Source organism: Eriocheir sinensis, chromosome 7 (assembly GCF_024679095.1).
Source record: "Eriocheir sinensis breed Jianghai 21 chromosome 7, ASM2467909v1, whole genome shotgun sequence".
Classification (NCBI taxonomy): domain Eukaryota; kingdom Metazoa; phylum Arthropoda; class Malacostraca; order Decapoda; family Varunidae; genus Eriocheir; species Eriocheir sinensis.
The window spans coordinates 13,516,355-13,543,797 of NC_066515.1; the positions used below are offsets into that span (position 1 = coordinate 13,516,355).

Sequence of the window (27,443 nt, forward strand, 5' to 3'; positions counted from 1 at the left end):
GGAATGAAATCTTCTTAAAAGTAGTTGTCTTAGCAATGGTGAATATAGATAAAAAATAAACTTCTATCGTCAATATAGGTTAACATTTATTATAAAATCTTAGTTATATGCGACAAGTGAAAGTTGATCCGAAATTCATGACACAAGTAACGCTTAATAATAAATTAGCAAGTAATATTAAGGTAAGGAGCCGTCAGTTGTACACAAAACTTATTAATTTTAGTGGCCAATAAATACAAACCAAACCTACTTCCAATTTCTCTTGCTAAATTTAGGATGGATAATTGTATAATAGTGTACTTAAGATTATGTACTTTACAATTAACTAATGAATCAGGTAATATTAGTTGTGCTATGAATATTTATTATCCACAAAAGATATAAAATCAGGGTTTAGGTTACTTGAAAAATGGTCGTTAATGCATGTACGTATATTTGTATTTCTAGTATGTAGCTCATCGCACTGAAAATACTTATTTTCGCGCATGAGTACTTGTTTTAATACAATTAAATATTAATTTGAAAAGTACTTGAAATAATAATAAAAATGTCTTAGTCTAAAAGCAAGAAAAAAGTTGTAGTACCTTAACAGATAGCGAAATAATTGATAAAAAAACATTTAATAAAGCTACTGATATTTAGGGTTGGCGCGGCCATCCTGCCAGTCCAGGGCGTTGGCCAGCGCGGGGAAACTGGCTTCACTTTCCTGGGATACCTCACCCAGCTCGCGCCGTCTCCTCCTAATCCTACCTTCATGGTCTCTACAGAAGTGGAGAGTACAAGGGCTTAAATACAAAAAGAAAAACATTTGCCTGGTTCCTATATGGCAACTCCGCCTAATCCTATGGTTTCCTGTTTTTATTTAATGGAACAAAATCTAGTACAATTTATTTCGCAGGATACTAGAGAATAGTATAATATTACTTTAATATACTTATAAAACTATAATAACAATGCCACAAGGTAGAATATTAATTTGTTTAAATATATAGGCTTGACTACCAGTTCATCATCTGACAGTCCAGAAATATGGGCGTAGAAAATCTTTAGGGACAAGTGAGGTCAGATGGTGATCCCAGATGTGTCTGTTTGTACGTATGCATGTATGTATGTGTAATAATAATAATATAATAATAATAATAATAATAATAATAATAATAATAATAATAATAATAATAATAACAGGTTTATTAATGTATGGCAGCCGTTTGGCTGAGAATATACCAAAATTAAAAATACAATAAACTAATGGTAAATAGGCCACACTAGAGGGAGGGAGAGGGTGGGAGGTGGTTTGGGAGAGCTAAAAATAGAGACAAAAGGGAGAGCAATGGTGGTGTGAAGGGGGCACCTAGAGGGTGGCGGCGAGGTGATAATCTGCACTGCGGCCCTTTGGGTTTGACTATCACTGCTGGACATTGTTTATCATCCGCACTATCGCTGGCACTGCGCTTCGTTTGTAATGGTCAGTTCGCGGCGCTCTGAAGGGGGTGAGTTTGTTGGGGTGTCTGGTGAAGCGGGTGGGGGAAGGCGCGTCGGGTGGCAGGAGGTGGCGGTGGCGAGGATGGTGAAGCAGGGAGATGCCGAATTTACTGAGAGCGTCCTGGTGCCTGTCAGAGAGCCTCGGGAGATTGAGGGTGGTCAGGGCAATGTCGTAGGTGTGGTAGTCAGGGCCTAAAATGACTCTGAATGCTCTCTTTTGAACTCTTTCAAGCTGCTGTTGTTGGGTGAGGGTAAGTGACGATGACCTCGCTTGGGAGGCATACATGAGTTTTGGCAGTATGAATGATGTGTATATACTGCACAGCTCAGCAGCCGATGCCCCCAGCGTCCTGAGTCTACGCAACATGTACAGCTTGTAGGAGGCTGCTCTGACGGTGTTGGAGACGTGGAGCTTCCAGTTGAGTAGGTTATTCACAGTGATGCAGAGTAGTTTGGTGGACTGGACAACCTGGAGGTGGTGGGAGCCAATTGACAGCAGCGGAGGTGGCACATCTCTTTTGGACGTGCAAACTTGCATCACCACGGTCTTGGTGTGGTTGATTGTGGCACTGTTGTCAACCGTCCATGCCTGAAGGTTGTCGAGCGACGCTTGAAGAGGTGCATAGTCTGGATCCCTGTTGTTGACGGGGACGCCCAAGGTGCTGTCGTCAACATATTTCCAGCGATGTGGTGTGTCCATGAGGGAGTTGTTAATGAGCACCAAGAAGCAAAGCGGACCAGTTTTAGTGTCTTGCGGGACGCCACACGTCATTTGAAGAGGGGGGGAGACAGAGCCCTGGGAGCGAACTATTTGCTGGCGTACGCTGAGGAAATCAGTCAGCCACGATACAATATTAGGGTGAAACCCCAGCTCAATGGCCTTAGTAATGGCAACCGTGTGGACTACAAGGTCAAATGCTTTGCTGAAGTCGACAAAAGCAACGGCTGGGCTATGAAATCTAGAAAGCTGACCAGGCAATGAGTGGTGGAGGAGTGCTTCATGTTGCTAAATTGTTGGATGTCTATGAGGTTACTAATATCATCATAAGCCCAGTTAAAAATAAAATCCTCACAAATGAGGCTGGGAATGGGCGTGATGGCGATTGGCCTTAGGTCATTAAGGGACTGTGGGCTGGAAGTTTTGGGGATGGGAGTGACATAGGACGTTTTCCAGTCGCTTGGGCAGGTGTTTTGTTCAAGTGAAGCATTTATTATGGAGCAAATGGGGGTGGCAAGTTCAGGGACAAATTCCTTATAGATTTTGATTGGGAGGTCAGTGGGCGTGGTAGGTGTGTGCGTCCTTAATTTCTTTAATTTATTGAAAACATCAACCTCCTGGACGGAGGGGGGTGGGGAGGGGAATGGTAGGTATGTGGGGAGGGCGGTGAGATCAAGTTTTGGGAGGCTTTGACAGATACCCGCGAAATGGGTATTTATCTCCTCGGCCGCTCGGTCAGGTGATAAATGTGAAATGCAAGGGAAGGACGGTGAATGTTTGCCGAGTCCACAAAGAGACCTGACCTTGTGATACTACTGTCTGTTGTTGGCCTCTTTAAGATGGTGTATTTTATCTGGATAATAGTTTGCTCTGGTAGTTTTGATCTCCCTGATGACTCTGTTCCTGAGCTGTCTATAGCGGGCAGGGTCTGTGTTGTGAGCCCGTTTTCTCTGCGAGATGAGCCTCTTGACGGTGGGGTTAATCCAGGGGGCGTCAGATGGATGGACTGGGAATGTCTTGACGGGGAAGAAGGTGTGGTAGGCGTTGGTAATTGTGTGCTGGTACTGCTCCCATTTGTGGTTGACGTCTGCCTCATTTGTCACCTCAGTCCAGGGGTATTGAGTAATCCACTGCCCGAAACGTCTGATGGCCGAGTCGGTCAGGTTGATTGGGAGGTCAGTGGGCGTGGTAGCTCTGTGCGTCCTTAATTTCTTTAATTTATTGAAAACATCAACCTCCTAGACGGAGGGGGGTGGGGAGGGGGATGGTAGGCATGTGGGGAGGGCGGTGAGATCAAGTTTTGTGTATGTGTGTGTGTGTGTGTGTGTGTGTGTGCACACACACACACTGCCTTAGTAAGAGAGGAGATATGAGGCTTCCAATTCAAAAATTTTGAGTTAAGGATAGTCCGAGGATGTTTAGTGTAGAAGAAGGTGACAGCCGAGTGTTATCAAGGAATAGGGGATAGGTATTTTGAAGATTGTATCGAATTGACAGGTGGAGAAATTGAGTTTCTGAGGCACTGAAGGACACCAAATTAATTGGAAATGATAGCAAGGTCCGAAGTTAAGCGTTTTGCAACCTCCAGTCTAGAGTCTTGTAGTTCCTGTTGGGATCTATATTAAATGGCATATCCCATCTAGCAAACCAAGCTGATTCTTTTTGCAAATCTTCTTGAAATCTTTGTCTACGTCAGAGAGGACATACTTTGTGTCGTCAGGAAATTTGCTAATAAGATTATCAGGTCGAACGTCAATGTCTTTGATGCAAATTGTAAACAAAACTTAGCCCTGAGGTACACCACTAGTGACAGGGAACCACTCTAAGTTAAATCCATTGCTTACCACTCTTTTTCTGCCTGTTGGTCAACCAGTTTGCGAACTATTGGTGTACTTTACCTTCAATACCTAGCTGCTTGATTTTATAAAGTAATGTATTGTGTGGAATTTTATCAAACGATTTCTGAAAATCAAGATAAACTACGTCCAGTTATAAACTGAAAGTAGGTCGTTATAAAGTGTCAGTAAGTTTGACAAGCAGGATCTCTTGTTACGGAAACCATGTTATGAATTCTCAATCAATGCGATGCTTTCAAGTTAATTAACAATTTTGTTTCTACTGTAATAATGCTCTCGAGTAGCTTACCTACTACTGAAGTTAGACTAATAGGCCTGTAATTATCCGGTACTTTTTTTACTCCTTTCTTTAAAAATCGGTGCTACGTTAGCCATTTTCCAATCCGAAAGGACGATGCCTTGTGAACATTTAAGAATTCATCGGAAATTATTATAAATTCGGGTAAGGTCTGAGTGCGATTATGGTTAATACTATTGTCATCACTGATGTTGGTGGTATTGGTGGTAAAACTGGCAGTATTAAATACCAAAGAAAATTGATTGTTCAATAAGTATGCAGTGAGCTAGCTTTCAGGTACTAATTTACCATCGCTGTCGGTTAAGGGTTCAATTCCACTTCGGATTAGTTTTACAATTTGCGGCTACATTTTCTTCGTATTAATGCCTGGCCTGATTTACTATTCTTTTCACTTGTAATATATATATCGTCATATGTATATGAATGTATGACTGTACGTGTGGCGACACCCGGTCGGTGTCGCACAACAGGATGTTTAACAACACGTCGTGCTTTTGGCCGTGGGAAGCTGTGATGAACTGACACTAGGATTAGCAAATGATGACTTTCATCAGCAGTCATCAACCGGAAGCCACACCCTTCCGGACGAACTACAAGCATATAAAACGAGCGAACAACGCGAAGACGGGAAAGAAGACAACGGGTAGCGGGCGGTGATCAGCCGCTCCGCTCTGGGTGTGGCTGGCTCTCATTTCGTGCGACTCGCTCACGTAAACTGTTGTGTAAAGCTGTTAATATAGTTAAAATACATTCATATGTTTTAATGACCATGTGAGAGAGAGAACTAAAGTGAACTAAAGTGAACTTGTAACAGCTACCGCTCGGCCACACCTCACTTAAGTAAAGGCTATTGTGTTATCTCACCTACTACAATCAACTTGTGAAGCAGGCCACGGTAACACCGGCCCTGTGACGAGTGAGATAACAGTTCGCGCCTTAAACTTAACACTTAACACCAACTACTTTAAAAAGTAAAAACACTTAAAAACGGGTAACACACTCGTCGCCTTGCTTCATGATAGTTTAGTGTTCAGGCGTGTTTTGCACTTTCTTTAGCATGTATAACAAATTTCTCCCCTTAACAGAATGTGTGACTTCGCTGTTAAACCACGGTGAATTTTTGTTGCTTCTCTCAAAAAGGGACAAATGTATTATATCGAGTGAGTAAAGCATTTTTATTTTATTTTTGCCGGTCTTCCTTTACTTTGTAATCATCTGGTAATTGCATTTATGTCAATTTACGTAGGATTTCTGCGACATTTATACTTTTAAAATATGCCCCATTATTTTGTGTTCAGCCACTTTTGTTTTTTGTTTGAGCTTTAGTGTTAACGCGCACTCATTTGTGATCGCATTAACTGAAATGTTCTCCTACTGTAACTCTGCTGACTAGATTATCTTGGGTTACTTAAACAAGGTATAGTTTGTTATCTTCTTGAGTTGTTTCAGGAACCATTTGCCTTCAGCACCCGAAAGTGACGCCCGGTCAATATGATGGAGATTAAGTCTCCTATATCATTGAGTCGCAGAGAGAGAGAGAGAGAGAGAGAGAGAGAGAGAGAGAGAGAGAGAGAGAGAGAGAGAGAGAGAGAGAACTTGGAGTGATGCGACAGCGCTGGGAAGAGGTGCGAGCCACACCCACACGTTCTTCATAGTTATTTGAGTGATTTTAGTAGCACACCAAAGAGGGATTAAGCTCTGTTCTCTTGGATGACAGCCATAGGAGTGGGTACCATGGGCCTGAATATTTTGTTTTCATCACAACTTTGCAAGATTTTCTAGCAATTGTATCAGAATGCAAACTGAAAGTAGATGGTATAATATTACTAATTGTATTAATTAAATGCGAATTTGAACTCCTAGGAAATAGTTTCTTGACAAATGATTACCATTAGGTTTATTACAATCACGCATAACAATGCAAACTCTTATGCATGTAAAGGAAATCTATTAAACAGTTTAATGTGCTCAATATTAGTCAAAATGAAATTCTATGCTGTAACGGATCGGAATATTGATAATCTCTGGGAGGGAAGGGATGGCAATGGGTAGTTTCGCTTCGAATGTTAAATATTCTGGAAACACCTCTGGGAGAACTGCGATTAATGGCCACTTTGTCTGGAGCTAGGAACTCAGATAGAGGGACCGATTAGCAAAAGTTTTGCCCTCTTCAAAAAAGCAACCTTGAGAGTTCACTGTTGGTAATGACGAAATTATCACGAGTAATGAATATCTCCCAACATATATTGGAGACACGCTAATTTATTCATCTGTATTAACTCAGGGTTGTCTCTTGGTTTCACCTAGGCAAGTCACTGCCTCTTCAAGATCACCCCACAGTCCACCACAATCACCTCCGTTATGTCGCTGTGATTAATTGCAGCCCTCAAACAATTCATACCTTCAACCACCTCACCAAAGACATCACTCCAAACACCACCCACTCTATCTCTGGTGGTGATGCCAAATTGAGCACCTCGGGTACGGCCGCCCCACTGCCACGTCCCCCACAATGCCCCCGCACTGGCAGATTTCTGATACTTACCTTTACTTAGGTTGGGCAGTAGAGCGGCTCCCCCTGTCCCATCATTATTCTCGTAGTCTCCAAACCACAACCTCTCTCCAGGCAACCCCTTGTCCCCAACCCCCCACAACCTGGTGTTAGCATAAGAAGGGCCGCGCTCCCCAGAGCACAGCAACACGAACTGTCGGGCCATCGGAGTATCGGGGCTGAGACGGATGATGACCCTCTGATGCATGCTGGCTGGCCAGCACAGGTCCAGGAACACCAGACAAGGTGGGCAGGCTGGCACAACCTCACTGAGCTGTACACACAAAACACAACAGGTAAATAGATCATTCGATCATGTTTTTGTCAATGTCAGGTGATTTCCTTTCTTTTGCACAGCGTTACTTTTAGTTATCTGAATACTGGCATGACATCAGTGTATATATGCTAAAACAACTTTATTTTTCCATACTGTACCATTATTCGTTTTGCACAGTCTGGTCTGGTAATCATCAACACAATGTTCAACATCCTTGAATACATCCTGAATACTTTAGTTTTGAACTGCCATAATATTACGCATTACTGGTTTGAAAGTTATCGCCCCACCCTGTTCATGCGTAGCGTAATTTTTATAAACCTAAATTGATTCTGCCGACAAGAGGTGAGGCAGGGGAAGAGGCAGATCCTGTAAAGTGTAGACATTAGTGAGAGTGAGAGTCATCAACGGCAAGCATACAAGATGACCAAAACAAGTTGATCTTCATAAGAATTCATGAAAATATAACATGATCATTTATTTTTATAAATGAGTCATCATATTTCCCATCCAAAAAAACTTTAAGTCGTAAGAAGGAAAACATATAATAGAACAGCAGAAGGCTCAAAACAATGAAGATACCGAGTAACTCTTCCATTAGTAAAACAAAGACATTGAAGGAGGAGTATTTAGAAGTTTAGAGTGACAGTGAGGAAGATAACAGCGATGAAAGATAGCACGAAAAAAACATTGCGTCGGAGGGGTTTTAATGAGGTGAAAAGCCTTTAACTGTTCTTTTTGAAAGAGCTGTGTCAATGGAATTCCATAGCATACGTGATGCTAACCAATAGTATTTATGGGCTATGGTAATAAAAACAATACAACAAGTTCCCTCCATCACCTGCAGTTTGGCAGCTCCAAGGGGCAGGGATAGGTCCTGCAGGGCGTGAAGAAATAGCCGGTCGTCTTCAATGGTTATCCTTGCGAACCGGTGACGACCCTCGACCTGGTGCATGGCAAACACCCGTTGAGCCAAAAGCAGCCAAATAAATGGCCGAGTCGTACTGTGAAGGTCCTCGGCCTGCTAGGAAAGAAACACCAGGTGGAGAGAATAACAGTAAAGTGAAAGTAGATCCTCTGACCAAGAACAAAAATAACAAAAAAATGAGTCTGACCCTCTCTTTTGGTTATTCTAGCTGCCCATTGTTTGCTTTAGTAGCGATTATAACGGGAATTTTGTACCTTTTTTTTGCTCTTTGCCCATGAGCTGCCTACTATACTCTAATAAAAAGCATACCAAAAAAAAAGACAGCAGCATCAACAAAAAAATACAGCTACAAATATCGCAGGAACAACAATAATTACCACTATTACAACTACAACTACCACAACTACAACTACTACTACCACAACTACAACTAATACTAATACTACTTCTACTACTACTACTACTACTATTACAACTACAACTGCTACTACAACTACTACTACAACTACTACTAATACAACTACTACTACAACTTACTACTACTACTACGACACCTACTACTACAACTGCTACTACAGCTACTACTGCAACCACTACTACTACAACTACTACAACAACTACTACTACTACAACTACTACTACAACTACTACTACTACAACTACTACTACTACTACTACGATTACAACTACAACTGCTACTACAACTACTACTACAACTACTACTACTACAACTACTACTACTACTACTACGATTACAACTACAACTGCTACTACAACTACTACTACAACTACTGCTACTACAACTACAACTACTACTACTACTACTACTACTACTACTACTACTACTACTACTACTACTACTACAACTACTTTTTGTTCTACAGGCCTCCATCTATTAGAGTTGCGTTGTGAGCGGTATATTTTCTCATATCCTTTCACAAAGCAATTCATTGGCCCCACCCCGCCAATGACTGTGGCCGACAACTTTCTTTATTTAGTATTACAAACCTTACTAAACATATTTGTCTTAAGCTAACAGAGCTTGTGGTTGATACGACTATCAACCACCGTCGCCTCAAAGTCCAGGTCGGCAATGCGGGTGGTTTTGGGTGCAGGTGACCTGGTTCCTCTCAGGCAGACCAAGGCTGACTCATAGACTTCACAATCTCTTGACGGGAAACGGGGCGCGGGGCCGATTCGCAGGGGGCCGATTTTCAAAAATTTAAAATTTAAATATTTTCAAAACCAAAGCAGCTAGCGACCTGAAACTAAAACAGGCACCTCCCTTAGGCATATATGAGTCTCCATGAGCAGCGGTATCAAAAAATTCAAAGTCGTTCCCTAATAAAATCCCGATTAATTGTTTTTTATATAAGTATAACAAAACTTAAAAAGGCTATAAAATCCTCAGATTTTACGCTAGATGCACAAACATCACCAAATGCAGAGATAATCACTTATATTTTCAGAATCAATAGCAATATTTAGCATATCTTATAAGTTTTTGCCCGAAATAGCTACTTATTTTTTTTTTATTTAGTGCAATTTTTACGTAAGTTTTAACATCTAATAAATCACTTAATTTTCACATTAGAAACTTAATACTTGAGGAAAGCATGCAGAAACATCTTAATTTTACTCAACAAAAGCAAAATATTCATTTTCTATATACAATCACAACTTATTTTGGTTGAATTCCGATGTCACTATTGCCGCAGCACGTCTTGCCGGCTATCTGGCCCTCGTCCCTGAACAATCACTTTAGCCTTTTGGCCTATGACTTGTGGGCCCTGGTCAGTTTCCTGGACTTGTACACGTCCCTGTTCCTCGCCGTCTCCTTCCTGCCCTCCTCGATACTGCTCCTCTTCCTGCCGGTCGGCTGCTTCAAGGCCTTGTTCTTCCTCGCTTCTGAGGTCACGTCCTTGGAGAAATTAGCACCGAAACAGTTGAAGAGGGACCTGCTGATGTGCGGCAAGATGGTGTTGGCCAGGTTGTGCCCCTCCTGGCACCTGTACCCCTGCAAGGTCGGGTCTGAGGCCGCCAGGAACTCCAGGAGGTGCCTGAACCCGTCCCTGTGGCGCATGGCAAGGGAGAGGAACCTCAACCTGCGCTCCTTCTTGTCCTCCCTGCACATCAGGGAGTCCCACAGCGACATCCTGAAGGACGCCATGTGGGCCATTGGGAGAGATGGCCGCTTCAGGACCGCCCGGCCCGTCTCCAGCTCTCCCCTGTCGACCAGCTCGACCAGGGCGTCGAACATCACAGAGGGCGGGTCGCCCCTCTCGAGCTCCACGGTATTCTTCATCTCCTCCTGCTGGGCAAGCTCCTGCTTGCAGCACTCGGCCACAGAGGAGTTGGCCTGGACCTTCCTGGCCAGGTAGCCGGCGTAGTTGCCGACCACGGCGAGGAGCAACTCGTCCGTCGGCGGGTCCGGCTGGTCGTCGGCCAGCTCCCTGGCAAGCTGGGCCAAGATCACCTCGTCGTCCTCCTTCTCCTCTGCCTTGGCCCGGTCCAGGTCGGCCTGCACGTCCCCGGGGAAGAACCCGACGAGCTTCAGCAAATGCAGGCGCTGGGCCAACCTGTTGCTCACCATGAAGTTCTGCACGCTCGTCCAGTAGTTGGCGCCGCACATGGTGCGGCGCTTGCCGAAAGAGTGCTCAGTCGGGTCAGAGTTGGCCTTCCCCATGCACACATACTCGACCCCGGGGATCTTGCGGAGGATGATGTCCCTGCAGGAGGCGGGCAGGGCATTGCACGTGATGTGCAGAGCCGAGGCGGTGGGTGTCGGCAGCCTGCCGATCTTTGTCCCCCTCTTCTTCTTCTCCTTGCCGGCCCAAACCTGGAACATTTTATAAAATAAAAAATAAATAGAATTGAACAAGCTTGCTGTCGATTCAATTTAATTTAATCAACTAAAGTGTGGTTAGGTACCTTGCAAATCTCGCCAATCTCCTGGAGGAACTTCCACTCGATCCACTGCCTTCTGTGTCTTCTTGTATCGTCCTCTGGATCCTTGCAGTTGTGGGGAAGGGTACAGAGACGATGAATAACTGTAGGTCCTTTACTTGGAGAGTAAACAGAGGCAGGACAGCGATAATCCTTTACAGAGGGGAAGTGCCCAGCTGACTGCGTGCCTAAGGCGAGTTAGGCGACGCGGGAACTGAGCTGAGTTGCCATGTAGGCACTAACTAAACGTACATTTCTTGTTTCCTAATACGTAAAACTGTGGACTTCACTATCCTACAGTTATCATTCATTTTACGTAAAGATTTCAACCTAAAGTTACGCAAATTTGCCATTTTTTACACAACGTTTTCAAAGTGCACGCATGGTGCTATTTTATATAAGTTACCTTGAATCCTCGACCAAATCACTCTAGAGACACTCCTGCCTGCTTGTATGCACTAAAACTTGAAGATTTCGTCCTGTTTCCACTTAAATTCGGAGTAAGAACGCAGAGTGTGTTTGAGTTGTCGCAGTGAAAGTCGCCATAACAATCGGCCCCTTACGCGAAGCCAGCGCGCCAAGACTGAAGAGATTTCCCGTCAACTAGTTGTGAAGTCTATGGCTGACTTCAGGAAGGAGAAGGACAGCCTGCATCTCATCCAGGCGACCACACTGCTTCTTGGCTGTTGTTTCTTATCCGCTAGTGTTTCGGCAAGTCGTGCTTAGAAGCTCTGCGCCCTTGGTCCCATCCCTCCTGACGTCGTGAATACTACCGGGGTGAAGGAGCCCTGGTCCACAGTCTGTATTCTTTCTTCATATGCTCTGTTCTTCTCTTGTTCGTTTCTTCTGTGGGCTGCATCAAGGGTCAGGTCTCTGTGGCAATGGGCCATGGAATCAAAGATCCTTATGTCAAAATATGCCCTTTGTCCACGAGTCCAAAACCCTCTGGCGTTAACATCCACTCGTGCTTCGTTCAAAACATTAGCGGTGGGTCTGGCGAGGTGTTCGCCTTGCAGAGGAGCAGCATGGGTTCCACAGTCACGTCGTGACAGACTTTTTCAGCATTTGAGATGTCACATCTCTCACTTCATCATGTCTCATGCAGATGAAACCTTCTCTCTTGCATGTCATGGCATAGTTTTGGTTGAAGGGTGAGCCACAGTTACACATGTTTGGGAGCCCATCCACTGGCCAGCCATACCTGAGGGCAAGGGCATCAGTGAATTCTTTTCTGTTTAAGTTGAAGCCTTTTGCCCTGATAGGTAGTGTGGTTAGCCAGTTTGAAGCGCCCACTTCCTGTGCAATATCTGTCCTCCTCCTTGTGTCTTCTGGGAGTTCTCTCATTAGGTCACTCAGAGTGTCTCTGTTTTTTTTCTCTGTTTATGGAGATTTCATTCCTTAGTGACCTAATATCTTGAGGGTTGTCTTCTCCCCTTTCATTTTGGTTGATAATATATCCGGTCAAGGAGCCTGTGATTCGGAGCGAGTTCCTAAATTCAGACTCTGCCAGATTTTGCGGGTTGGTGATGCCGAGCCCACCCATTCTTGGCGGCAACTCCAGCAACCTCCGCTCCTTGTCGCTGGGACATTTCATCTCCCATTTGCTATCGCCGGTATGAAGGCGTTTCTGATAGCATCTTCCAGAGGTTTTAGTAGCGGAGCAACATCAGGAACTGTCCTCATGAGGTAATTCCATTTATGCTTGACACCGTACGTAAATGCTGCGTAGGCTGCCTGCGGTTCTGTTTTGGCGATCTCGCTCAGCCTCTGCAGTTCGGACTCCCAGCGCTTTACATCTGTTTTAACATATTCGGTTCTGTATTCAGCTGCTCCAATGACTGCCCCGAGGTGTCTTTCGCCAGTCACTGACAGCTTCACGTTACTGCCCTGGAATGCGGTTTTGGCCCGATCGTATGACTCTGATTTTACAATTACCACAGACTTCGTGGCGTTGGGACGGTACCCTATTTTAGGGCCGTGTTCATTGACGAGGTCCCACCATTTCCTGAGGTCTGCAGACTTTCCTACCCAGGTGAGGTCATCCGCATACGCCACCTGTTTGACGTTGGTGTTTTCATGGCGGATGATGTCCTGCAGCTTCATCATTCCCAGGGCAAACAATGCCATGGCCACTGGGTCGCCCTGGGTGGTGCCCTCTGAGGATTGTATGGCCATCGGGTCTCCAAGTCGTTGGTCATTATGACTGCTGATGAACAGTCTGGCAGGTTCCTTGTATGTATTTTCAGTATATTGGGCGACTATAGGGCACTTGATTTTGATGATGTGCAGTGCTATTTCCCTATTGATGTTGTTGAACGCATTAGCAGCGTCCACCATCAGCACCGCCTCACATTCTGGGTCTTCGAACATTTTCCTGACGGCGTGAATGGCAGCTTCACACCCAGCCTGCTGACCCGCACACGCTTGGAGGTTTCCCACCGAATTCCTCACGTCGTCCTTCACCACCTCCATGACAGCCTTGCCTATGATCCTCCTGAGCACCTCCCCCATCCCGATGTGGCGACAGCCTGGTTTTTTATCCACCGGGATGAGCCTGCAGGCCATCAAAGGCTCGAGGTGTTGGCAATTCTCTGACGCTAATTTTCTTGCTAGGGCGGCTATTGCGTCGCGAAGATCCACAGCTGGATTACCAAACACGTTCTTCCTGAGGAGGTGTTTCCACCCCTTGGCATCCAAGCCTGACGGTCCAGCCGCTTCATGTGTGTGAAGGGCGTGCTTCCAGATCACGTCAAAGACAACTCGATGCGGGGGGGTGTAGTCCCCAAGGAACTTCATTTCTGGGTGTGCACTGTGCAGGTCTAGCGTCTGGATGCTTGTCCTTAAGGATCTGGCGTGTCTCTTCCGTCATGGGAAGGACTCCCGCTGCCTCATCTTCTAGTGACTGTGACCTATTTGCCATGGCCACTTTGCCTTGTCTCATCTTGTCAGCAAAGTTTCTAGCCCTGTCGTTACTGTCATTCTTGCGAATGTTACGTCTGCGTAGTCTCTCCTGCACACTACTACTACTACTACTACTACTACTACTACTACTACTACTACTACTATTACTACTACTACTACTACTACTACTACTACTGCTACTACTACTACTACTACTACTACTACTACTACTACTACTACTACTACTACTACTACTACTACTACTACTACTACTACTACTACTACTACTACTACTACTACTACTACTACTACTGTTACTACTACTATAACTGCATCTCTTTTTTTTCACAACAAAGGAAACAGCTGAAGGGCACAAAAAAAAGAAACAATAATAAAAAAAAAAGCCCGCTACTCGCTGCTCCTAAAAAGAATCCAAAGAGGCGGCCGAAAGAGGGGTCAATTTCGGAAGGGGAAATGTCCTGATACCCTCCTCTTGAAAGAGTTCAAGTCGTAGGCAGGAAGAAATACAGATGACGGAAGATTGTTCCAGAGTTTACCAGCGTGAGGGATAAAAAAGTGAAGATGCTGGTTAACTCCTGCGTAAGAGATTTGGACAGTAAAAGGATAAGCTTTAGTAGAAAGTCGTGTGCAGCGTGGACGCGGGAGAGGGGGAGGCATGCAGTTAGAAAGTTCAGAAGAGCAGTCAGCGTGAAAATAACGATATAAGATAAAGAGAGAGGCAACATGGCGGCGGAATTTAAGAGGTAGAAGACTATCTGTAAGAGGAGGAGAGCTGATGAGACGAAGAGCCTTTGACTCCACTCTGTCCGAGAAAGCTGTGTGAGTGGAGGCTCCCCACACGTGAGAGGCATACTCCATACAAGGGCGGACAAGGCCCCTGTATATGGATAGCAACTGTGCGGGGAAGAAGAACTAGCGGGGTCGATAAAGAGCGCTCAACCTCGAGAAAGCTGATTCAGTGAGAGATGAGATGTGAAGTTTCCAGTTAAGATTTTGAGTTAAGGATAGACCGAGGATGTTTAGTGTTGAAGATGGTGACAGCTGAGTGTTGTTGAAGAATAGGGGATAGGTGTTTGGAAGATTGTGTCGAGTTGATAGGTGGATAAATTGGGTTTTGAGGCAATGAATGACACAAGGTTTCTTTTACCCCAATCGGAAATGATAGTAAGGTCTGAGATCAAGCGTTCTGCAGCCTCCAGCCTGGAGTCATGTAATTCCTGTTGAGAGGGTCTTCTGTTGAAAGAAGTTGAATAATGCAGAGTGGAGTCATCAGCGTATGAGTGGATAGGACAGTTTGTTATGGAAAGAAGATCATTGATGAATAATAGGAAGAGAGTGGGCGATAGAAAAGAGCCCTGTGGAACACCACTGTTGATAGGTTTAGGGGAAGAACAGTGACCGTCTACCACGGCAGAGATAGAACGGCTGGAAAGGAAACTGGAGATAAAGGAACAGAAAGAGGGATAGAATCCGAAAGAGGGCAGTTTAGAAAGCAAAGACTTGTGCCAGATTCTATCGAAGGCTTTCGATACGTCTAGCGCAACTGAGAAAGTTTCACCGAAACTGCCAAGAGAGGATGACCAAGAATCGGTTGAGAGAGCAAGAAGATCGCCAGTAGAACGCCCCTTGCGGAATCCATACTGGCGATCACATAGAAGGTTATAAGTGGAAAGGTGCTTTTGAATCTTTCGGTTAAGGATTGATTCAAAAGGTTTAGATAGACAGGAAAGTAAAGCTATAGGGCGGTAGTGTGAGGGATTGGAACGGTCACCCTTCTTAATCACAGGCTGTACGAAGGCGTACTTCCAGCAGGAAGGAAAGGTAAAAGTTGGTAAGCAGAGACGAAAGAGTTTGACCAAGCAGGGTGTCAGCACGGAAGCACAGTTTTTAAGGACAATAGGAGGCACTCCATCAGGTCCATAAGCCTTCTGAGAGTTGAGGCCAGAGAGGGCATACAAAACATCATTCTTAAGAATCTTAATAACAGGCATAAAGGAGTCAGAGGGGGGATGAGTAGGAGGAATATGGCCAGAATCGTCCAGAGTGGAGTTGTTACAGAAAATTTGAGTGAAGAGTTCAGCCTTAGAGATAGATGAGACGGCAGTGCTGCCGTCTGAGTTAAGAAGGGGCGGGAAAGAGGAAGAAGTGAAATTGGAGGAGATATTTTTGGCTAAGTGACAGAAGTCTCTAGAAGAATTAGAGAAAGCTTGGTGTTGACATTTGCTATGGATAAATAAATTTTTGGTAAGTCGAATAATAGAGTTGACACAATTCCGGGCGAAAATGTAAACATCATGGTTAGCGGGAGTTCGAAGGCTCTGGTACCTTTTGTGAGCTGCCTCTCTATCTTTGATAGCACGAGAACAAGCGTGATTAAACCAAGGCTTTTTATCATAGGGAGTAGAGAAAGTATGTGGAATGTATGCCTCCATTTCAGAAACAATCACCTCTGTGAAGCGTTAGGCACACACAGAGGGGTCTCTCTCCTGGAAGCAGTAATCATTCCACGGGAAATCGGAAAAGTACATTTCCGACTAACTGCATGCCTCCCCCCTCCCGCGGCCACGCTGCACACGACTTTCTACTCGGTGGGTCGTCCCACCGAGCTGAAGTAAAGTGCCAGAAGCATCGCCTCTTCGGTGGGTCCAGAGGGTGTACAGGAGCGATAGGCCAGGATACAGAAACAAGCTTGTGATCGGAGGAGCCCAACGGAGAGAACAGTTTGACAGAGAAAGCAGAAGGGTTAGAGTTAAGGAAGAGGTGTAGTATGTTGGGCCTGTCTCCAAGACGGTCGGGAATACGTGTAATGTGCTGAACTAACTGCTCTACTGTAGATCGTTGAGGAGGGCAAAGTTGTAGGCTTGTTCACCAGGCTGGTCAGTGAAAGAGGATGAAAGCCAAAGCTGGTGGTGAACATTTAAATTTACCAAAATGGAGATTTCAGCGAAGGGAGAGTGAGTCAAGATGTGCTCCACTTTAGAGTTCAAATAGTCAAATAATTTCACATAGTTATTAGAGTTAGGTGAGAGATAAACAGCACAGATATATTTAGTAATGGAATGACAGTGAAGTCTTAGCTAGATGGTGGAAAATTCTGAAGAGTTAAGGTCGTTGGCACGAGAACAAGTGATGTCGTTGCGCACGTAGACGCAACATCCAGCTTTGGATTGAAATTTTGGATAGAGATAGTAGGAGGGAACAGAGTAGAGACTGCTGTCAGTAACCTCAGAAACCTGTGTTTCGGTGAGGAAGAGAAGGTGTGGTTTAGATGAGGAGAGCTGGTGTTCCACAGAATGAAAATTAGAACGATGACCGCGAATGTTGCAGAAAGTGGTAAGAAAGAAGTTTGAGGAGTCATCAAGACACCTCTCAAGTCGGCAGCCAGAAGGGGAGTCCTCCCTGGGGGAATTTGTGGTCCCCCCCAACACTCCCATGCGGGGACTCCGAGGCATGGTTATAGTTCGCCATTTTGAATTTAGAATTTTGGGAAAAGGTGTGTATGTTGTGTGAATGTAGTGTGGTGTGGATAGAGAGAGGATATGCCTCTTGAGAGCATGCTGAACTACTCTCTGGTGTTGATGAGACAATAGGGAAACGGTTAGTGAGGACATGGGAAGGGTCTTTGGAGGGCTTCAGCACCCTCCTCGCTTCCCATATATACCTCACCGGGAGTGGCTTGCGCCCGTTCGGTAGGTGTCTTCCTACCTACTCCAGCTAACTGGAGTTCTACAATCTACAAAAATCTACAAAATCTACAACTACATCTACAACTACTACTACAACTACTATTACTACAACTACTACAACTGCAACTCCTCCTCCTCCTCCTCCTACTACTACTACTACTACTACTACTACTACTACTACTACTACTACTACAACTACGATACCTCCACCCATGTTTATTTTCCCGACACATAATCATGGAGGGCTCCATAGCTTGGAGGTCATTAGCCCCAACTCTGTTCGCTAATGACTGTGGCATCCAACCATATCACTAATACTACCTGACATTAAATCACCTATCATCTATTACGTCTAGATCCCCCTTTCCTTCCCTACTCAAGTCACTCCCGACCCACCCTAATGTCACTCTCCACCACTGTGGCTTCATAGTCCATATTGGAGATGGTGGTGGCTTTTGGACCAGAGTGTCTGGTGCCCCTGAGACATAGGATGGCCGACCTGAGCAGGGAGAACGAGAGGCGACACCTCATCCAGGCGACAACGTGGCTCCTACTACTACTACTACTACTACTACTACTAATAATAATAATAATAATAATAATAATACAAAAAAAAACTACTGCTACTACTACTTCTCTTACTACTACTACTACTACTACTACTACTACTACTACTACTATTACTACTACTTCTTTTTTTTTTTAACAGGAAAGGAAGCAGCTTAAGGGCATAAAATAAGTGTAGGAAAAAAAAAGCCCGTTGAACGCTGCTCACCCCAAAAAACAAGAGTAAAGAGTGGCAAAGTGAGGTCAATTTCGGGTGGAGAGGTGTCATGATACCCTCCTCTTGAAAGAGGTCAAGTCATGGGCAGGAGGAAATACATATGAAAGCAGGTTGTTCCAGAGTTTACCAGTGAGGGGGATGAAAGAATGAAGATGCTGGTTAACTCTTGCATAAGGGGTTTGGAAAGTAAGGGATGAGCTAGAGTAGAACGTCGAGTGCAGCGGGAACGCGGGATGGGGGAGGCATGCAGTCAGAAAGTTCAGAAGAGCAATCAGCATGCAAATATCGATAGAAGATAGAAAGAGATGCAAAATTTGCGCGGAATTTAAGAGGTAGAAAACTGCTAGTAAGAGGAGAGTTGATGTGACGAAGAGCCTATGACTACACTCTATATAGTAAGCCTGTGTGTGTGGAGCCCCCCACACATGAGATGCATACTCCATACGAAGAGAGACAAGGTCCCTGTATATGGACAGCATCTGTGTAGGGGAGAAGAACTGACGGAGACGATACAATACGCCCAACCTCGACTACTGCAATATTCATTCTTCATTCCTTCCTCCCTTTCGCTGGTAAACTCTGGAACAGCCTTCTTTTGTCGGTATTTCCTTTTATTTAAGACGAACTTTTTAATAAGAGAGAGTTCAAAACATCTCCCCGCCCGATATTGAGTCTCTTCTGGCCACGCAAGGCTGCTTTCTTTTGCAGGAACATCCCCTTGCATACATTTTTTTTTGTCTTTTATTTGCTCATGAGCTGCTTCCACTACTGTAAAAACTACTACTACCACTAGTACTACTATTACTACTACTACTACTACTACTGCCGCTATTACTACTACTACTACTACTACTACTACTACTACTACTACTACTACTACAACTTTTCTTTTTTACAATATACGGCCTCCATCCGTTGAGCTGCGTTGTGAGAGTTGCGTTTTCTCATGTTCTTTCACAAAGTAATTCATTAGCCTTAGCTTCGCAAAAAACTGTGGCTAACAACCAGCAAATTCGTTTAATGGTCAGTATTACGAACAACGTTATATTTAGTTCTTAGGCTAACAGAGTCTGTGGTTGATATGGGCATCAACCACCGTCGCCTACTACTACTACTACTACTACTACTACTACTACTACTACTGTTTTTTTTATATACTACTACTACTACTACTTTTTCTGATCGGCGAAAGTTGCAGCCACTCTATTGTGAGGCTGTGTGAGGGACTGACAAGCAGGAAGTGGTTGTATGAGGGGCTGAGAGATTACAGAAAGGGGCTGTGTGATGGGCTGAGAGAGGACAGGAAGGATATTGGGGTGTTGTGATGAGAAAAATGAAATATAATTAGAAAGGGATGTGTGAATATGACTGGAAGGGTGATAGGGCTGTGGGAAGGATTGAAAGAGGATCGAAGGGAGGGTGGGGCTGTGCAACGGATGGGCTCATAATCTTACATCTAATTACATCTCATGGTAAAGTTCCATTGGTACAAAACAAATGAAAACATTTTTGATACATGACAAATGAAAATATGGAGTTGCCAAATTTACTGTAGGTAGCCCTAAAAGTCGACCAATGAATTTATATGCATATATATATATATATATATATATATATATATATATATATATATATATATATATATATATATATATATATATATATATATATATATATATATATATATATATATATATATATATATATATATATATATATATATATATATATATATATATATATATATATATATATATATATATATATATATATATATATATATATATATATATATATATATATATATATATATATATATATTTTTTTTTTACAACAAAGGAGACGGCTCAAGGGCAACAAAAAGAGTGTTGGAAAAAAGGCCCGCTACTCACCGCTCCCACAACAGACAAAAGTAAAGAGTGGCCAAAAGAGAGGTCAATTTCGGGTGGAGAGGTGTCTTGATACACTCTTCTTAAAAGAGGTCAAGTCATAGGCAGGAGAAAATACAGGTGAAGGAAGGCTGTTCCAGAGTTTACACGTGTAAGAGATGAAAGAGTGAAGATGCTGGTTAATTCTTGCATGAGGGGTTTGGACAGTACAGAGATGAGTTAGAGTAGAAACACGAGTGCAGCGGGGCCGCGGGAGGGGGGAGGCATGCAGATTGCAAGTTCAGAAGAGCAGTCAGCATGAAAATATCGATAGAAGATATAAAGAGAGGTAACATGGCGACGGAATTTAAGAGGATGAAGACTGTCAGTATGAGGAGGGGAGTTGATGAGGCGAAGAGCCTTTGACTCTACTCTGTCCAAGAGAGATGTGAGAGTGGAGCCCCCCACCCCCCCCCCCCCCGACATGTGATGCATACTCCATACGAGGGCGGACAAGACCCCAATATATGGACCGCATCTGTGCGGGGGAGAAGAACTGGCGGAAACTATATGGAACGCGCAACCTCGAGGAAGCTGATTTAGTGAGAGAGGAGATATGGAGTTTCCAGTTACAATATTGACTTAATATATATAGACCGAGGATGTTTAGTGAAGGAGAAAGTGACAGCTGAGTGTTGTCAAATATTAGAGGATAGGTGTTAGGAAGGTTGTGTCGAGTTGATAGGTGAGTTTTTGAGGCGTTGAAGGACACCAAGCTCCTCTTGCCCTCCAGCCTGGAATCGTTTAGTTCCTGTTGGGTTGGCCTTCTATCAAAAGAGGTTGAGTAATGCAGAGTAGAGTCATCGGCGTAAGTATGAATAGGAGAGTGCGTTTTGGAAAAAAAAAATATTATCAATGAACAACAAAAAGAGAGTGAGAGGTAGGGCAGAGTCCTGTGGGACACCACTGTTGATAGGTTTAGGGGAAGAACAGTGACAGTCTACTACAGCAGTGATAGATCGGTCAGAGAGGAAACTGGAGATAAATGTACAGAGAGAAGGATAGTAACCGTAAGAGGGCAGTTAAGAAAGAAAAGATTTGTGCCAGACCCTATCAAAGGCTTTTGATGTTTCTTGCGCAACAGCAAAAGTTTCACCGAAACGGCTAAAAAGGATGATCAAGAGTCAGTTACGAAGGCAAGAAGATCACCAGTTGAACGCCCCTTGCGGAACCCATACTGGCGATCAGAAAGAAGGTCAGAAGTTGATAGATGATAGAAACTTCTGGTTAAGGATTGATTCAAAAGCTTTAGATAGTCAAGAAAGTTAATATATAGGACGGTAGTTTGAGGGATTGGAACAGTCACCCTTCTTAGGCACAGGCTGAATGAAGGCGCACCTCCAGCAGGAAGGAAAGGTAGATGTTAACAGGCTGAGGCGAAAAAGTTGGACCAGGCAAAGTGTCAGCACGGAAGCACAGTTTTTAAAGACAATAGACACTCCATCAGGTCCATAAACCTTCTGAAAGTTGAGGCCAGAGAGGGCATACAAAATATCATTTTTAAAAAGCTTAATAACAGGCATAAAGGAGTCAGAGGGGGGATGAGTAGGAGGAATATGCCCAGAATCGACCAGAGTGGAGTTTTTGCAGAAGGTTTGAGCGAAGAGTTCAGCCTTAGAGAGAGATGAGACGGCGGTGCTGCCGTCATTGTTAAGGAGATGAGGGAAAGATGAAGAAGTGAAATTGGAGGAGATATTTTTGGCTAGGTGCCAGAAGTCTCTGGAAGAATTAGAGAAAGCAAGGCTTTGACATTTCCTATGGATGAAAGAGCTTTTGGTAAATCGAAGATAGATTTAGCACGTTTCAGGGCAGAAAATGTAAAGATCATGGTTAGCAGGAGTGCGAAGGCTCTGGTACCTTTTGTGAGCTGCCCCTCTACCTTTGGTAGCACGAGAACAAGCGTGATTAAACCAAGGCTTTTTAGCATGAGGAGTAGAGAAAGTACGTGGAATGTGTGCCTCCATTCCAGAGACAATCACCTCTGTGATGCGCAGGGCACGCACAGGGGGGTCTCTCTCCTGGAAGCAGTAATCATTCCACGGGAAATCGGAAAAGTACATCCTCAGGTCGTACCACCGAGCTGAAGCAAAATGCCAAGACGGTCGGGAATACATGTAGGTTGCTGAATCAAATGCTCTAGATCACTGAGTATAGCAAAGCTGTAGGCTTGTTCACCAGGTTGGTCAGTGAAAGAGGATGAAAGTCAAAGCTGGTGGTGATGGAGATTTCAGCGAAGGGAGAGTGGGTCAAGATGTGCTCCACTTTAGAGTTCAAATAGTCAAATAATTTTACATAGTTAGTAGAGTTAGGCGAGAGATAAACAGCACAGATGTATTTAGTAATAGAATGACAATGAAGTCTTAGCCAGATGGTGGAAAATTCTGAAGAGTCGAGGTCGTGAGCACGAAAGCAAGTGATGTCGTTGCGTACGTAGACGCAACATCTTGCTTCGGAATGAATGTAATTGTAATATGCTCCTCTCAATATTTAATTGAATTAATAGTGTTATTATGGCAAAACAAATAGAGATGTTCTTATGTACAGATGGTTTGAGTACCGTGCTACGTTTTTGTCAGTGTGTGTGTGTGTGTGTGTGTGTAATTTACCATGGCCTGATCACGAGTTGGACCCGCTTTCGCCAGGAGGTACCCTCCCGACGAGAGTGAGTGATCATTTTCGTCGATCTTACGGTACTGCCAGGACCTCACACACCACACACCCCATCCCCCTCGCTCAAGGGGGGACAGTAACCACTCTTAGTCAACCGAAAGAATCCGGCTTGAGCGGTGCTCGAACAGCCGCCTGTTTGGCCGTTAAGCCTCGCAGCGCAGCGCTCTACCGATTGAGCAACCGAGCGGTGTGTGTGTGTGTGTGTCTGAGTGTGTGTGTGTGTGTGTGTGTGTGTATGTGTGTGTGTGTGTGTGTAATTCACCACGGCCTGATTATGAGTTGGACTGGCAATCGCCAGCAAATATCCTTCCGATAAGACCAAGCTCATTATAGTCGATATCTGGATGCTGCCAGGACTTTCACACAACACACATCCCATCCCCCTTGCGGGGCTCGAACTGGGCCTGCCAGGCCATGAAGCCAGGAAGCGCAGAGCTTTTACTACTGAGCTACGGAGCAGGGTGTGTATGTGTGTGTGTGTGTGTGTGTGTGTGTGTGTGTGTGTGTGTGTGTGTGTGTGTGTGTGTGAACAGGAGGCACCGTTGAGGCCAGCTCACTAACTCACCGTCAAATTTGGCTGCGCTAGCATATCCTTGAGTTTCTCGGTGATGGTCCAAGCTGGAGGCTGGTGGCGGGGCTCCTTGATAGCGCTGGCCGAAGTCTCCTGTGCTATCCAAACTTGTTTTGCAGCCTCCATAGCTGCAGTTGATTCATCCATCGTCTAATAGATGAAAAAGGATGTTAGCTCTACTCTGATCAACGTAATTGTTTATATTACTGTTTCTGGCAACATATTTAGATTAACAGGCTTGCATTACTTTATATTACCGATCAAGCAGTAGTTTATGATTATGCACTTCACTTGGGAGGCATTCACTTAGTTTAGTTGTTCTGTAACTGGAGAAGTACAAAGCCATATCTTAGTGAAGTAGTCCATTGAAGATCACTATGTGTTTTAGCAGTACCAGCAGCCTCTCTCTCTCTCTCTCTCTCTCTCTCTCTCTCTCTCTCTCTCTCTCTCTCTCTCTCTCTCTCTCTCTCTCTCTCTCTCTCTCTCTCTCTCTCTCTCTCTCTCTCTCTCTCTCTCTCTCTCTCTCTCTCTCTCTCTCTCTCTCTCTCTCTCTCTCTCTCTCTCTCTATTTTATTTACCAAGCATGATTACATGAGGCGGTACATGGAATTGGCATCATGCAACTAAAAGTTACAGGAGAATGAGCAGTACAGTGACAAAGTCAGTGATGTACATTGGACAATAGCCAGGTGTTCACCTCTTTTTTTAAAAGTGTGGAGTGTAGTAGATGTGTGAATGTCAGTGTGTCGTAGCAGGCAGTTTCAGAGTCTGGTGTACCGGGGCACGAAAGAGCGGAGGAAGGTCTTTGTTCTGGCGAAGGGCACAGTGAGCTGGTGTTCCCTCGACAAGGCATCCCTGCTGGCGTTGGGGTGTGATGTTGCCCACTGTTGCCGGAGAGTTGCGAGGTGCGGAGCAGCCTGCTTTTGTACCTTGTACATGGTACATAGGCCATCCACATCTCGCCTATGCTGAAGAGGATGTAGTGGAGTGGGTTGCTGGTGGTTTGGGGCGGTCCTTTGAGAGATGAGCCGTTGGGCGCGGTGTTGTACCTTGTCGAGAAGACCCAGGTATGAAGGAGGGCAGGATGACCATGTAAGGGGGACGTATTCCATGAGGGAGCGAACCTGGGCAGCATAAAGGTTCGACACTCCCTTCGCATCGAGGAAGTGGGAGTCACGCCTGACACAGTTTAGCCGACCTGCTGCCTCGGAGGCAGTCTTCCTGACGTGGCTGGTGGCTGTTGTTCGCCTCCTCGCCGAGGACAGTGATAGACTGTTGCAAAGGCAGCACCTTCCCTTGTAGAAATGTGGGGGGAGTGGGGATGGCTGGGGGGCAGCGTCGCCTGGAGACCAGCATGAACTGTGTCTTGTCGTGTGCCAGGTCAACCTGCCAACGATGTCCCCACGATGAAATGGTCTGTAGAACCTGGTTGATAAGGATGACGGTTGCACAGTGATCTGTACCGTCGTAAGGGAATGTGAGGGTACAGTCGTCCGCGAAGGCGTTTGCTTCAGGGATGAGGTGGAGGTCATTAATATACACGTTCCACAAAAGTGGTCCAAGGACACTTCCCTGTGGGACGCCAGCATTAATAGGATATTCCTCAGAGGTGTGACCGTTCACCACTACACTGAGCGATCTGTCCTGGAGGTAGTCGTGAAGGAGATGAAGGAGCCTGCCACTAACACCCACACTCTGGAGTTTGGAGATGAGTCCGAAGTGCCACACTCCATCAAACGCTCCCGTGATGTCCAGGGCGATGAAGAAAGTGTCGCGTCCTCTGTCGAGATTATGCTGCCAAGCAGAGGACATGCTGAGGAGGATGTCGTTGGCAGACCTGTTGGTGCGGAAGCCATACTGTATGTCGCTGAGAATGTGGTGTGTGTTGAAGAAGACTGAAATCCTCTTGGCAAGAATGGAGAGAGATTGGCCTGAAGTTACGAGGATCTGTCTTCTTCCTTTTTTTGTGTATGGCTGCCACGTTAGCAACTTTCCAAAGGGAAGGCCACTTGCCGGTGAGGCAGCTCTGAAAAATGGTGGTGATGGGGCCTGCAAGCTGGGCGAGCGATCACTTAGCACCCTACAGGATATTTTTGAGTAGGCGAGGGGGGAGGGCCTGTCATCAGTGGCTATGCATCGCAGACTGGGACTAGGGGACACAGGAGTAATCGAAAGGATGTAAGAAAGGATGGGCTAACGGCTTATTACACCAACAGTAGGAGTCTCAGGAACAAGATAGATCTACTGAGGGGGAAAGCATGTGTCGAGAAATTCGACATTATAGCTATCACGGAAACATGGGTGGATACTGCAAACAAAAACTTCATGTCGGAGTATGAAATAGATGGTTATCAGATGTGTCACAAAGATAGAAAGGGAAGAAGGGGATGGAGGGTGGCACTTTATGTTAAAGACACTTAAATGTTCCGCTAACAGCTCTCTTCAAACAAATGGCGACTCAGAATCAGTTTGGGTGGACGTCCACAAAGGGAAAGACAAACTAACTCTAGGGATTCTTTACAGGCCACCCAACCTTAGCAGGCAGGACACCGATATATTACTGCAAGAGGTAGGCGGGGCTAGCAGGGGCAAAAATGTCTGCATAATGGGGGATTTTAACCATAGGAATATAGACTGGGAAGGCGTGGTGGGTGATAGGAATATAGACTGGGAAGGCGAGGTGGGTGATCTAGAATCTGAGGATTTTCTGAAAGCAATACAAGATAATTTTCTCAAGCAGACAGTGACTGAGCCCACCAGAGGTAACAACATTTTAGACTTAGTCGTAACTAACAGCGAGAATATGATCAGCGAGCTAGATGTTGGGGGAGAATTAGGTGGCAGTGATCACAAGGAAATTAGGTTTAAATTAGACTGGGCGGTGACCCATGAACTCAGCCCTGTGTTGGTGCCTGACTTTAGAAGAAGACGCCTTGAGGAGGTAAACTGGGGAGCCTTAGGGCTGGATGAGGGCCAGATCTCAGGGCTGGAACCGGAAAGACAGGAGAACAAATTAGTATGTCGTCCAGATAGACCGCTACTCCATCTTACCCCTGCAATAGGTCATTCATGGCCCTCTGGAAGGTTGCTGGACTATTTTTAAGGTCGAAAGGCATCACTGTATATTGGAATAATCCAAAGGGTGTGGTGTAGGCGGATATTACTTGTGCCTCCACCGACAACGGTATCTGGCAGTAACCCCTCAACAGGTCCATTTTTGTTAAAAAAACTGTGCGTTTCCCACCTCATCAATGAGATCGTCTACCCGTGGAAGAGGATGGGCGTGTGAAACCGTGACTGAGTTGACTCTGCGGTAGTCGGTGCAGAGCCTTAGCTGGCCATCCTCTTTGGGTACGAGTAGGGATGATGAGGCCCAAGGAGATTTACTGGGGACTGCTAGGCCGTGTTCCAATAAGTAATTCACCTCCTTCTGCACCTGTGCCCTCTTCTGTGGATGTAACCGATAATAGTGTTGTTTTAAAGGAAGGGTTCCATTCTGCAGGTTGATGACGTGACTGATAGTGTGGCAATGGCCATGATTATCCTTAAGGACCGAACTGAACTGTCTGAGTATGTGATTCAGATCATCTTGTTGTGAGGAGGAGAGGTGCTGGAGAAAGTGAGGAAGACTTAAGCCCCGTTCACACTGTACCGACTCTGGGCCAAGACAACCCAACGACTACTACATTTGACAAGTCGGCTCCCACGCTCCAAGATTTTTTTGGCGTCTTGGTATCGGCTACCATGATTGCCGACTGTCTGGGACATTCGGCCAACTAGTTGGCAGAATGTCTGCGGCATGCTGCCAACTAGTCTCAAGACGAGT

At 45.0% G+C, this 27,443-nt stretch overlaps 2 protein-coding genes across 3 annotated transcripts in view; both read right to left on the minus strand.

The window, feature by feature from the left end:
• Nucleotides 1-69: 69 nt before the first annotated feature.
• LOC126992684 (uncharacterized) overlaps nucleotides 70-27,443 on the minus strand; it is a 50,277-nt gene continuing 22,903 nt past the window's right edge. Inside the window, exons 3-6 of one of the 2 annotated variants that reach the window (XM_050851491.1) lie at nucleotides 23,612-23,767; nucleotides 8,024-8,206; nucleotides 6,900-7,179; nucleotides 70-761 (exon numbers count right to left, since the gene is read on the minus strand). In XM_050851491.1, the coding sequence (XP_050707448.1) occupies nucleotides 586-761; nucleotides 6,900-7,179; nucleotides 8,024-8,206; nucleotides 23,612-23,767 (795 nt within the window). In that variant the 3' untranslated portion in view covers nucleotides 70-585. The remainder of the gene's footprint in view (nucleotides 762-6,899; nucleotides 7,180-8,023; nucleotides 8,207-23,611; nucleotides 23,768-27,443) is intronic. The other variant, XM_050851499.1, reaches the window with a different exon arrangement.
• LOC126992697 (uncharacterized) lies at nucleotides 9,833-11,431 on the minus strand. Its single transcript, XM_050851513.1, has 2 exons — nucleotides 11,042-11,431; nucleotides 9,833-10,949 (listed from the first exon to the last, which is right to left on the minus strand). The coding sequence occupies exon 2, from the start codon at nucleotides 10,794-10,796 to the stop codon at nucleotides 9,885-9,887; it is 912 nt and encodes a 303-aa protein (XP_050707470.1). The 5' UTR covers nucleotides 10,797-10,949; nucleotides 11,042-11,431; the 3' UTR covers nucleotides 9,833-9,884.

Bases quoted from the DNA above. Each gene is read 5' to 3' on its own strand.
- LOC126992697 (XM_050851513.1), bottom strand. From the start codon at position 10,796: ATGGGGAAGGCCAACTCTGACCCGACTGAGCACTCTTTCGGCAAGCGC.